The sequence below is a fragment of the Haemaphysalis longicornis genome, unplaced genomic scaffold (genome assembly GCF_048455015.1).
Source record: "Haemaphysalis longicornis isolate Haplotype H1 unplaced genomic scaffold, Haemaphysalis longicornis Haplotype H1 scaffold_8, whole genome shotgun sequence".
Taxonomy (NCBI): Eukaryota; Metazoa; Arthropoda; class Arachnida; order Ixodida; family Ixodidae; genus Haemaphysalis; species Haemaphysalis longicornis.
The window spans coordinates 139648308-139661191 of record NW_027526445.1 but is presented as its reverse complement, the minus strand read 5'-3'; the positions used below and the strand labels follow the sequence as shown (position 1 = coordinate 139661191).

At 47.5% G+C, this 12884-nt stretch overlaps 1 protein-coding gene across 1 annotated transcript in view; it reads left to right on the top strand.

Moving 5' to 3' along the window:
- The window catches only part of LOC144150171 (protein arginine N-methyltransferase 5-like), a 55728-nt gene that overhangs the window by 24461 nt on the left and 18383 nt on the right, over positions 1-12884 (top strand). The window contains exons 8-10 of the mRNA XM_077682011.1: positions 5613-5684; positions 8001-8078; positions 11763-11818. Of these exons, the coding sequence (XP_077538137.1) occupies positions 5613-5684; positions 8001-8078; positions 11763-11818 (206 nt within the window). The remainder of the gene's footprint in view (positions 1-5612; positions 5685-8000; positions 8079-11762; positions 11819-12884) is intronic.

Here is a 12884-nt window from a genome sequence, read left to right as displayed (position 1 = left end):
GTTTCCGCTGCCGTCGGCGGCTGATCGTCGCAGCTGTTGCCGTTGTCTTCGTCATCGCTGCTCGCAACTTCAACCTGCGACGTTTGCACATCATCTGCAATGTCTGCAACACTTCGCAGGCCGCAAGTCGTCATCCGCAGTCACGAAGTCGTCGGCGGTACAGTCCACGCCAAGTTGGTCCCAGTTTTCGATCTCGACGGAATCCGGCTCTTGCGAAGCGGTGGCCAAACAGGATCTGGAGATACCACACTTAGCGAAGCAGTTGGCAATCGTCGTAGGCAACACACGCTGCCAAGCCATCACAATGAAATGTAGAGCATCGAGGAGGTTGATGTGCAAGTCTTCATCCTTGCGGTCAATTTTCGCCAGGAGACTGCGCACCAACAAGCTCTTGTAGTGGTGTTTGGCATTCTTGATGATGCCAGCATCAAACGGCTGCAAGTGACTGGTTGCATTTGCCGGTAAAAATACAACTTTAACGTTCTGCAGCGTCATCTCCTTTGGGTGCGCTGGGCACTGGTCCAAAATCAAAACAATCTTCCTGTTTTGAGAGCTCATCTTTCTGTCCAGGTAGGTCACGAACTCCAAAAACAACGACGACGTCATCCACGCCTTCTTGTTTGCCTTATAAAGGCAAGGTAACCGCCCGGCTACCTTGAAGCACCGCGGCTTCTGCGACTTGCCGATGACTGTGACTTGCACCTTCTCCGATCCGTCGGAGTTGCAGCAGAACAGCACGGTCACTCGCTGCTTGCTCTTCTGCCCACCATGGCAAGCTTCGCCTTTGAAGCACAAGCTTTTCTCGGGCTGCAGGTTATAAAATAGCCCAGCCTCGTCCACATTAAAAATGTCTCGAGGTTCGTATCCCTCAATTAACGCGGGCAGTGCTGTTGATATCCAATCCTCAACGACGGAGGCGTCGACCTTTTTGCCTTCGCTGCAGACGGTCTTGTAGGCAAGGCCATGCCTGGCCTTGAACCTATGGATCCATCCTCCGGAAGCCTGGAAGTCTTCGATGCCGAGCGAAAGTGCTACGTCCGCGGCTTTTTCGCGCAGCACTTTACCGTCAATGTTGACGCCCGCTGCTGTGACATCTTTAAACCACGTCAGAAGAACTTCTTCTAAGAACTTCTTCTAACTTCACGTGATGGGACGTTTTCGCCTCCTTCTTGTTTAACCCGAAGAGCTGCACATTGCGCATTATCTGGTCGCGCTGACCGACAAGCGTTGAGAGAGTGGACGCCGCTAGACCCAACTCTTTGGCGAGGTCTGCGTGCTTTTTCTTCGGCTCCTCATCCACTTTCCTCAAAATTTCTAGTTTTTCCTTAAAAGAAAGCGCCTTTCGCTTTCACGACGTCGTACCTTGGGGTGCTGACATGGCTCTTGCGGGTCGGTGCTTGAGAAGACACGAGTGCGAACAGACGCGCGCACTGGAACTCCACACACGTAATCGACGGACAAGTGGCGCAGGAAACACGGCAAGACGACAAGCAAGGCGACGACAGGACAGTCAGAGCAGTCAGCGCGGGGCAAAAAGGGAAGCGAGGAATGCGGAGAAGGCGAAACAGCGAATACTCACCATCAGAAACAAGAGGGAAGGCCTGGTTTCCACCCCCGGCCGTGCTTTATTGACAAAGTGTAATACAAAAAGGAAGCTAGAGGCACCCGAGCTGCAGGCAGCGCAAACGAAAGTCGCAGCGAGAAGAGAACGGGGCGGGAGATACGAGAGGGGAGAGAGAATAGTCGTAGGGAGGGTGAAACGTTCGCCTCGTTCGGAGCACCTCTCTCCGTTGGCGGGGGAGAACTATAAAAAAAAAATGCTTTTGGGCCCGCAAGCAGCCAAGGCCGCGCGGCCGCACCAAAACTCCCTCTTCCCGTCCTCCCGTCCACGCCGCGGTCGGCTGCTCGCGGCTCGCGTGTTCGTATCACCCGCACCGGAGTAATAAATGTGTACGGATCATCCGAATTTTTTTACATTGCATACAATGCATTTTGGCTGGGGAATTTTGAAAATTCGTATCACAGCGAAATTCGTATCACCGAGATTCCACTGTATTTGAAAATTTGAAATAGGGCAAAAAGAAAAAAAAATTGAATTCTGCATTTTCTGGATATGGCATGAAGGAGCGTGGGGTTGTACTAGTAGCCTTTGAGTGTGCTGCTTTGTGCATTTTGTTTCAGCTTCTCCTCAGCCCTCCGTTATTTGAGCTTTTATTTGATCGTGGGTACCGCTTAGCCTGTTCTGCGGGGTCTGCTAATGTTAACACTCCCAGGAAGTATATTTTTTAGTGTGCTAGCAGTTTTAAGGGTCTCAAAACACTGTTCTCAAAACAACTTCTTTTAACTTGCAAATAAACTTTGGGTAACTTGTCAGTTTTGCTGCTTTTTTTCCCACTGATTTCAAATATGCCATTATTTTTTCACTCTCTGAATTAGTGTCCGAGATAATTAGAGATAATTTGCCATTTTTGGTCAAACAATAGGCAAAACAGTGTTGGTCATAAAACTGGAATCTTTATATTTTCTAATGCTATGAACACTGGTGAGCGCAGTAAGAGAATCGTTTTTTTTCATGCATCGCTTGGAACTAATTAAGCTAGGGGGAGCATCCCTTAAAAACATACGACTAGGAAATCGGGGCATGCCGCAGGGATCAGTCTTATCCCCTACCCTTTTCAACATGGCCATGATAGGGCTCCCCAAGAGACTAAATAAGATAGAGGACCTACGTTACACCATATACGCAGCGATGGGTACATTGAGGAAGTCCTACAAAAGGCCATATGCGAAGTCGGAAAATGTCTAGAGCCAATAGGACTAAAATGCTCTGCTGAAAAATCGGAGGCACGGTTCATTGTTCCAAACAATTTTAGGAAGGCATCTCGAAACGATTATGACATAATGCTGAGACCCGGTGGAAGACCGATATCCGCGGTAGAACGTATCAGGGTACTCGGTCTACACGCCCAGGCAAACGGCAAAAACACAGAGACAATTAGGAAACTAGAGAACAGTACAGAGCAAATCTGTAGAATGTTAAAATGCATGTCCAACAAACACGGTGGGATGAAGGAAGCAAACCTCCTCAGGCTATTTCAGGCCTTTGGCGTTAGCCGGATTCTGTTTGGTGCCCCATTCCTGAAACTCACCAAGGCAGAGAAAAGTAAGCTAGACATTATCATAAGAAAAGGAATCGAAAGTGCATTGGCACTTCACCCGAACACCTCGACGGCCAAGATACTCAGCCTAGGCATCTCGAACACCCTAGACGAGCTCATCGAGGCGACCAAGGCGTCGCAGCAATAACGACTGCTAGGCAGTAGAACAAGTCTGAGAATACTAGAACGACTGGTCTACAAATCCAGAGAGATTGCTAAGGACATGAAGGACCTTCCTAATAATGTTAGACAAAAGCTAACGATATCGCCCCTACCGAGGAACATGAATCTGGCATATCACGAGGGCAGAGGTAGGAGCAGGGCCATCGCCCTGCAAATCAGAAACGGAGGCACACCAGACGTCCTATACACCGCCGCCGCAAAAGACCTAGGAAAGAAAGCTTACACGACAGTGGCAGTAACGGACGACGGTGTCCCGCACTCATGCTGCACAATACTTAGTAGCGACACGCAAGAAGCAGAGGAGGCTGTCATCGCCGTGGCACTGACTAAGTCAGGAACAAGGGTGATAGTTAGCGACTCTAAGTCAGCCATTAGTAGTTACGACCGAGGCAGGATTTCCAACGCTGCCAGGAAAATTCTCGCTAATGCAAAAGTGACAGCCGAACAGGTGACGTTTATCTGGGCTTCAGCTCATCGGGAACGAAAAAGCGCATGCGGCCGCCCGAGGTCTTACTTTCCAGGACGATCGCCGGGGATGCCCTAGACCCGTTTCTACTACCATCCCCGAGGGTAGACGAACTTGGAAATTTTTGCGAAATTACCCAACATTATAGACTAGTGCGTAAGGTATTTCCCCCGGCTAATCCACAGCTTAGCAGGAAAGGAGAGGTCTACTGGAGGAAATTACAAACTGGGGTCTTCGCAAACCCTTTATTATACAGCAAATGGCACCCCAAAGTATACGACTGTAGGTGCAAGAACTGTAACGGCGTCGTGGACCTCATCCACATGGTGTGGACGTGTCCCTCTCACAAGAAACCTCATAGAAATGCTGCATCCTGGGCTGGGAGGTCCTACTACTGAGCCGGACCTCAAGCACTCAGCGCAAAGTCATCGGTCTCGCCTTAGAAGCCGCCGTGTCCCAAGGGATCCCGGCCGACTGATGGGGGGGGGGGGGGGGGCACAGAGGTTACTCTGTGCTTTTGACTGGTGCAAATAAAGTTTCGTATGCATGTATCTCTTTATTAAAGGGACCCTGCAACACTCTTCATACAGTGCAAGTAAACCTGCGCGACGTTTAGATTACACTGCCAGGAACACCCGAGCCAAATATTATGTGCGCACGTGAAGCGGTAAGCAAGCAAATCGCCGTGAAAGACGCGAAAAAACCAACCGCGCTCTCTTCAGTTCTCCTCATTATGCACCCCTGGCATGGCCTCTGCGATGTCAATCGGGCCATGGCTGTCCTGGCTGTCCTATTGGCTGTCGCTGGTCAACTTCGTGGCTAAATTCTGGCATTTCCTGTGACGATCAGCCGTCGTAGGCGCTGTGTATGAACCTCTTCTATGTCTGAACCTGTCCGCATACTTTTGGTGCTTCTTTTGTTTTGAGTGCGCACAGATTTCGTGTGACGAACTAAATATTCCGCTTTCAACGAGCCCACTCGACAACAAACATTTATTGCTTCAAAAACGCCCTACCAGCCTGAGCGCTTGCTTGCGAGCAGGCCACCATGCCTGCTGTTTTGTGGCACCAGACTGGAAATTGACCCTGCCACTAAGTGGAGCAAAAGAGAAAACTACCCGGCCTGTGACATATCAAAGGCCGCCAAACAGAACACCGCGAGCCGCCCCCCTCTCCGGGAGAGAGCGCGCAGCTTTCGTCGCGTTGTCCGCGGTTGAGTTGAGAGGGAACAATTATGCGCGATTTCTCATCGCGCATAGTTTCGGTGATAGTGAATGGATTTTCATAATTATTGCGGGAGGAGATTGCTGAGATAATAGACTTTACCCCAAAATACATTCCGAGTAGTCGATGGTAAGTGTTGCAGGGTCCCTTTAAACTTCGGTGTTTGAAATGGGCACTCAAAATGGTTCCTTGCCACTGGTGCCCCCAAAGTTTAATGAGCTGTAAAATTAGTTCTGTGCGATGCCTCAAAAAACTGCTTTGATTATTGCACTCACCAGGCTTGATAGTACTGGAAAACATAAAGACTGTAGTTTAATGCCCAACCCTGTTTTGCCTATTGGTTGACCAAAAATGGCTAATTCTCTTAGTATCTTAGTAACTAATTGACCAACTGAAAAAAACAATGGCATATTTGAAATCATTGGCAAAAAAGCAGCAAAAGAGACAAGTTTCACAACGTTTACTTGAAAATTAAAAGAAAACTGGTCTTACGACCAGTGTCCCCCCTTAAATTCACCGGTCTTTGTTCTGAGCCTTTGTAGCGGCGTGCTCAGTAACTCACTGTGTTGGCTTCAATTGTAGACGATGCCTGAAGATGACGTCCTGGGGCAGTTTGCCAAAGGCTACGAGGATTTCCTCCAGATGCCTCTGCAGGTGAGTTGGTGATCTCGTTCGGTCTTGTTTGCTCCTGTTCAAGCACGTGCGGAGATATTGACGTTTGTTAAACTTAGGGGGGGGTTTAGAACACTGAAGCTACTCCTACACCTAAACTGATTGATTGATTGGATTGATTGATTGATTCAACGATTGATTGAATGATTGATTGATTCATTGATTCAACGGTTGATTGATCGATTGATTGATTCATTGATTGATTGATTCAACGATTGATTGATTCATTGATTGATTGATTCAACGATTGATTGATTGATTCATCGATTGATTGATTCATCGATCGATTGATTGATTCATCGATTGATTGATTGATTCATCGATTGATTGATTGATTCATTGATTCAACGATTGATTGATTGATTGATTCATTGGTTGATTGGATTGATTGATTGATTCAACAATTGATTGAATGATTGATTGATTCAACGATTGATTGATTGATCGATCGATTGATTCATTGATTGATTGATTCATTCATTCATTGATTCAACGATTGATTGATTGTTTGATTGATTGATTGATTGATTGTAGGGTTTTAACGCGATGAGACGTGTCGTAGTGGAGGGCTCTGCACTAACACCTGGGGATCTGTAATGTGCGTCAAAATCTCGGATCAACACACGAGTGCTTTTGCTTTTCGTCTCCATCAGAGACGCAGTCATGAAGGCCGAGATTGAAGGTGCCTCCCTGGGCTCAGCAGCGCAATGCCTTAGCCACTGTGCTGTCGGGGCCGGTAAACACATTGATGTGTTTTGGATATTCATTGAGGGGACGTGAACCTCTGTACCTTTATACAGTTGCACTCTGTGCAAAGATGCCTGGTATGCGAAAGAAAAGGAATAAGAAACAGGGTGCACAGGTGTTGTCATTAGTATGCATTACATGACCCGTTTAGGGGGCACACTGAAAGCTGGAGTGTCTGCAAAAGAAAAATTTCACGTCCACCCAAAATGCAGTCGTATGGCTACAAAAATAAGTTCTATAGGTTTTTTTTTTTTTGCAGCTGTGTAGCTGCAATTCAGGCAAATGCAAAATTTTTTCCTTCATTAAGGAGTTCATTTATTCATTCACCCGTTGATTCACTCGCTCATTTGCGGTGAACCAGTTTGTGAAACGTGTTATTGTGGACTCGCTTCTCGCTCACAATGGGTGAATGGTGCAGAACGGCTGCTGACGCTAGTACACGAAATCAAATTATAGTACGTCTGGTATGACATTGGCAGAGCATTTGGCATGTGTGCAAAAAACAAACAGAACTATCAGATTAGGTGTTGGCTCACAGCTGATTTTGTGCGACTGATCAAGGCATTAGAGCCGTTGGAGGAGGGAAGGGATTAGGGGTTTGTTTCACGTTCCTTGCATAGGTCGCGGGTTCGATTCCCGGCCGCGGCGGCCGCTTTTCTGATGGAGGCGAAAAGCAAAAACGCCCGTGTGTACGAGATTTCGGCGCACGTTAAAGATCCCCAGGTGGTCAAAATTAATCCGGAGCCCTCCACTACGGCGCGCTTCATCGCCTGCGTTGCGTCGGCGCGTAAAACCCAACAACCAATCAATCACGTTCCTTGCATGTACTAATCGTTGCAGGGGCTGTATGTTTGTGGTTTATGCGCATGTATCCATTGTGGCACATTGCTTGGACAGCGAAGCTGGTAATATTTTGGAAATTGGGAGGGAACTTGCTGACAGTGTTGCTTTCGTGTCCTGGGTTCTAACTTTTTTTCAAATCCATTTCCATTATGCCTATTACCGGTACTCGCTTACGGGGCAGCAACTTGGAGGCCCACTAAAAGGATTCAGCTTGAATTGAGAACAACTTAGCGAGCAATGGAACGGAAGATTATATGTGTAACATTAAGGGACAAGGAGAGAGCGGAGGGGGTCAGGGAACAAACGCGTGTTAAGGACATATGAGTAGAAATTAAGAAAAAGAAATGGACGTGAACAGGGCATGTAATGTGAAGGCAAGATAACCGTTGGTCATTAAGGGTAACAGAGTGGATCCCTAGAGAAGGCAGACGGTTAGATGGGCAGATGCGGTCAAGAAGTTTGCAGGGATAAATTGGTCGTAGTTAGCACAGGACTGGGATAAATGGAGATCCATGGGGGAGGCCTTTGCCCTGCAGTGGGCGTAGATAGGCTGGTGATGATGATTATTATCGTGGGATTAACTCAGGACTGCATTAATCTAGTTAGCCCCAGCTCGCATCCGCAGGTTTTTTTCCTTCTAGTTTGACTTCTCACACTTCATTTATTTTATTTATTTATTTATTTATTTTTTCATTCTTCTCATTTCAGCCCCTGATGGACAACCTTGAGACGGCGACGTACGAGATTTTTGAGAAGGACCCAGTCAAGTACACGGAGTACCAGAGTGTGAGGACCCAGATGCTTCTTCTTCCTCCTTTTTTTTTTTTTTTTCTTTTTAACGTGTTGAGTGAAATATTGATTGCTGGTGGGCGATAGCTGTTGAGCTGTTTATTATCAGAGCTTCAGTCACGATCCGCGACGAGCTTTGATGCACAGTGAGACATGTGCGTTGGACCAGTGCTGCCTGTATAAACATTGCCTGACGCGTCACGCGCTTTTCAATAGGAATGGTAGGGATGCTTAGTTCAGGCACTCATCCGCTACGTGGCGCGCGCCGGCGGACATCTCGACTTACGTCACTGCTCGCGAGTCGCAAACGCTGCACCGTTCTTACGACGTGTGTCTGTCAGCTTGCCTGTTGGGTTTCAAGAGCCGTTGCGCTCACATCTTAGCCGCTACGGGGCACTAGTTCTGGGGCGCACTGGGGATCTCGTCCAACGTGTCGCTTGCTTCATACTTGCGCAATTTTTTCAAAGATAACTAACAAAGGTGGAACTGAAATAGTGTAAGAACATATTACTTGTCGGGTAGACAAATATCGAACGGAAAAACGATATTTTCGGATGGTGCAGCCATTATTTTACGTATGTTTTTATCTCAGGAAGATTGAGGGAAGAAAAAATTGCATGCACATTTTTTGTTCAGGCGCTCACTTCTACCATTACTTTCCTAAAATATCACGTGCTTGTAAATTTCAGAATACTATAGAAAACAAACGGATAAGCAGCTGAGGGGTCCGCCATGCTGTCCGGGCGCTTCTACAGTACAGTCCACAATTTTAAAAGTACGTACCGATGCGGAGTGCCAACAGTGGGGACAAAACAAGAACTAAATGCGGAGGAGACAGAGGGAGGATGGCCCACTCAGAAAATATCGGAGCCCGTGAACCAAGTAGATAAGTGTGCAAAGCCGGCATCAGCCTGCGGCAGCCCAAGTGATTGTGCTCCGAGGCGAAGGCAGTTTTATCAGCGACAGAACAAGACAGACAGGCATGGTGAAAATGAAGAAGGCGTAGGAGCGCCTCCTGGGGCATGCTAAACAAACTGTCAACTATTTTGTATAGTTTCCAAGAAGCAGCGCTGGCCGGCGGACATGAAAGAACGCAGGAAGGCTACAGAGCGGGAAAGGGTAGGAGAGAGCAACAGGAGAGCGGCTGTTTGGCCATTTTTCGCTCACGCGTTAGGCAATGTTTATACAGGTGGCTTTGGTTGGACTAAAAGCTATTGTGATGAAACTTAGCAATTGGCAGTCAGAAACCTTTACCCACTTTCCGACCATTCTGGTGCGCAGCTACCGTATTTATTCGAATCTAGGCCGGCCCCGATTCTAAGCCGACCCCCGAAAGTCCGACGCCACGAAAAAAAAAAAAAAAACTTACCTCGAGTGTAGGCCGATCAAAAAGGCTATGTTAGCGTTCACAAAAACAAAACACGTTTATTGAACATGAAGATGCGGTGCTCATTCTGAGTCATCATCGCTGCTAGCCTCTGAATGCCATCCTCGTTGCGGCTCACGCAAATATCCTCTCTCGTTGCGTCCTCCAACGACGGACATTTCTTTTTAATCCACGCCGAAGTCCCGCCCGGCTTGAACGTTCGACGACAACTCCGCGGCTAAAACAACTTTTCTTTTAAAAGCAGCACTATAATGGCACCGCTTGTTTGGTGCCACTGCGCCATCAAAACCAAACGCCACACCGCAAGCAGGCTACTATCCGAACAGTTCAAAATGGCGGCATCGCCCCCAGCTTGGCTACTGGCTCGTCTAGTAATGGCTACAATATTTTCTTTTCTGGGTGGCGCTAGCTGTGCGCCACTTCCCTCAATTTCACTTGGAAATTGGCGCGTGTTTCAAAATCCTCGAATCCAAGCCGACCCTGGAGTTTGATATATCAGTATTTCAAAAAAACTATTGGCTTAGATTCGAATAAATACGGTATTTTGCCAGTTTCTGGCACTGGAAAAAAAAAAAAAAAGAGCGAACTGTGCGAGAAAAACGTGCAAGGTATTTATTTTTTTCTTTTGCATTCTGCTTGCACCTTCGTTACCGATATTTGAGCAATGTGTGAAACTGCTCGAAGCATTCTCCTGGGTGCAGGCCATTGATTTACTGCAGGTTTTGCAGAAAGGCACAGTTTCCCAAACAGCGCAGTGCTTGCTGCTTTGGCCTGGGAGCTTGTAGATGAAATGGCTCATCTCGTGTAGCCTTTCCTTGCACTCCACACGTGCAGACGGGTCCCACTTTTTGGCTTGAGCCCGTACGTCACCCACCAACTGTTGGATGAGGTTGCGGTGGTACTGCAGGTGTCGCTGATCTTTCTCGCCATGATTCTGCAGTTCTGTGTGTCTTGAAGCAAAACTATTGACAATGGAAACTTGTAGTAACCGGGAAAAATGATTTCCCCACCATTTCATTGTCTTTCAACAAATTGCGTAGCTCGCTGAGATAATCCGCACGGTGCTGTGACCACTGCCATCGTAGTCTTTGTCACTCGCTTCTGTCGGACCACTGTCATCACTAACTGATGGAGGCACGCAATTCTCATCGTCGCTGAAGTCATCATCGCTTTTTCTAACTGCACCGTTGTAGAGCGCACGCAGTGAAAAAGTGGCCATGCTTCTCAGCAAACATCTCGTATGTGAAAACGCTCGGGAATTCGGAAAGCCCGTTCTGAGCACTGTGCTGCACTCTGATGTGAAAAGAAGAAAACGTCAACAAAGTTCGCTTATTTCTCAAGAGATGGCGCATCGTGTATACAAAGAATGTGGGCGCATCATAGTGAGAAAGGCCGCAAAATTTAGCCTTGAGCACCCAAGTCAGGCGTACTCCAACAAACGGACCCCTGCGGCTGCGTTGCATTTTTTGGCAGGCCCCGACAACGCTGTTATATCAGGACAAAGCAGACTTTTTAATGAAACTTGTATTTTGTGTTCACGGCGGCTTCCTTAAACTCTGCTGCCTGCCATCTGGTTTTTGGGTGGTATGGGGGTGGAATGTGTGCCCTACCAGGAGGCTGAAACTACATTACAGCAAAGCGAGAATTCTGATAATTGTACAGCTACCACTAATGTTCGATAGTGTGGGGGCCAGTTCACAGACAGTGACGCATGCAGGCTGCTGGAACAACAGAAAAACCTCGCAAGTTGGGTTTGTTTTTTAACGTCGCACGAGTCCGTTTTGGTTCACGGTTTCGGTTTAGTAGAACCACTCGATCTGCCAGGTATGCAAACTATGGTTTGGCGATGGCATTTGTGGGCTCTCACTAGGCAGTGTTGTACACACTTATTGCAACACGTATTTCTTCGAACCTGTGCTTCAGTTTAGGATGCTACCCAGGATTACTTTGAAACGCCAGCGTGCCCGGACCTTGGGTGTCAGTTTCATGCGCATTACCAGGAATGGTTGATTAACGCATGCATGGACCAACGTCGAACGCTAGCTTGAAATCTTATTTGATGCAAGTCTGAACAGTTGAAACGAGATTTCAAAGTGGAGTTAGGAGACTGACAGTGTAAACAATCGACGTGAACCCAAGATGGGCTAGAAAAAAAATATGCAAATCATGCTAGAGAAAGAAGATGGCGACACTTGAGTGGAAAAGCAGACAGGTCTTCAGGCTTCTGTTTCGTCTGATAGTGTTGTTTGAGATTACTGCAAATCTTGGTTTCCGTTCTTTCCCCTTTCCTGCAGGCTATACATCAGGCACTCGTGGACAAAGGAGCCCAGGTGGGAAAAGACACAGAGATGTGAGTGCCTTATTGTGTACACGCATGCGTGCGTGTATATATGTATCCAGTGGAACCCCGATACTACAACCTTCAAGGGACTGCGTGAATGCATGGTATGACCGAACGTCATACGATTGGGGTACGACAGGCGAATGGTGTGCTAGTAAATGGTTTCACGCGACAGGTGGGCCAAGAACTTATTGAAATTACTGTATTGACGCATTCTCGCGTAATTTGTGAACCCCTAACTGATATCTCAAGTTTCTTAAAAAAAAACTAAAAACTGAAAGGACCCTCCCCTCTTTCCACGTCATCTGCACTAGCCCGCCAGCCCTGCGCCTCACGCGCATGAGATAAGATGGGAAGGATGATACCGCCAAGCAAATTGAGAGGCAAGAAGGCGAGAGTGTGAAACAGCCAAGGCCGCAACCCAGTGCCGACAGAGTGTGAAGTGAAACGAACGATAGTACGAGGTGGCGATGGAAGGGAAGGCGGGAAAGGAAGGAGCGAAGCGACAATCACCGTGGGTTGTTGTGCACGTGTTTTAATGCTCATTGGCTTGATTGGAGCTTCAAATGGATCGGTCCGCTGGCCACCTGGACTTTGACTTCTTGTGATTAGTGCATTGGCGTTGAAGGTTAGGGTACTGCCTGCCAGTACTCGTCTGCTTGCTTGAGTCTGTTCAGCAAGCAGTCAGGCCCACCTGCAGGCCTTTGCACATCAAGCAGCATCAAATGGGGTTAAGAAATAAAGGTTGGGACGAAGCAGCGAAGCAGCATACAAGGTGACGAAAACGTCGACCTATCCTTGCCAGCATCTGTCGTATGAAGCGGACAGCATGCACCCAAGCGTTGTATGATTGGGATTTTCGAAACATTGTTCCTATGGGGAGTTCACTGGGACCACAGTGATTCATCGTAAGATGTGGGTCTTTGTAACATCAAGGCACATATAATCGGGGTTCCACTGTATTATCAGTGCATGTTAACATTAAGGTGAAAAGATGAAACAGAACTACAGGCCACACTACAATCGCCCATTCATGTTTCTTGGTGGTGGCTTAGTTCGGCGACCATCAATAGCA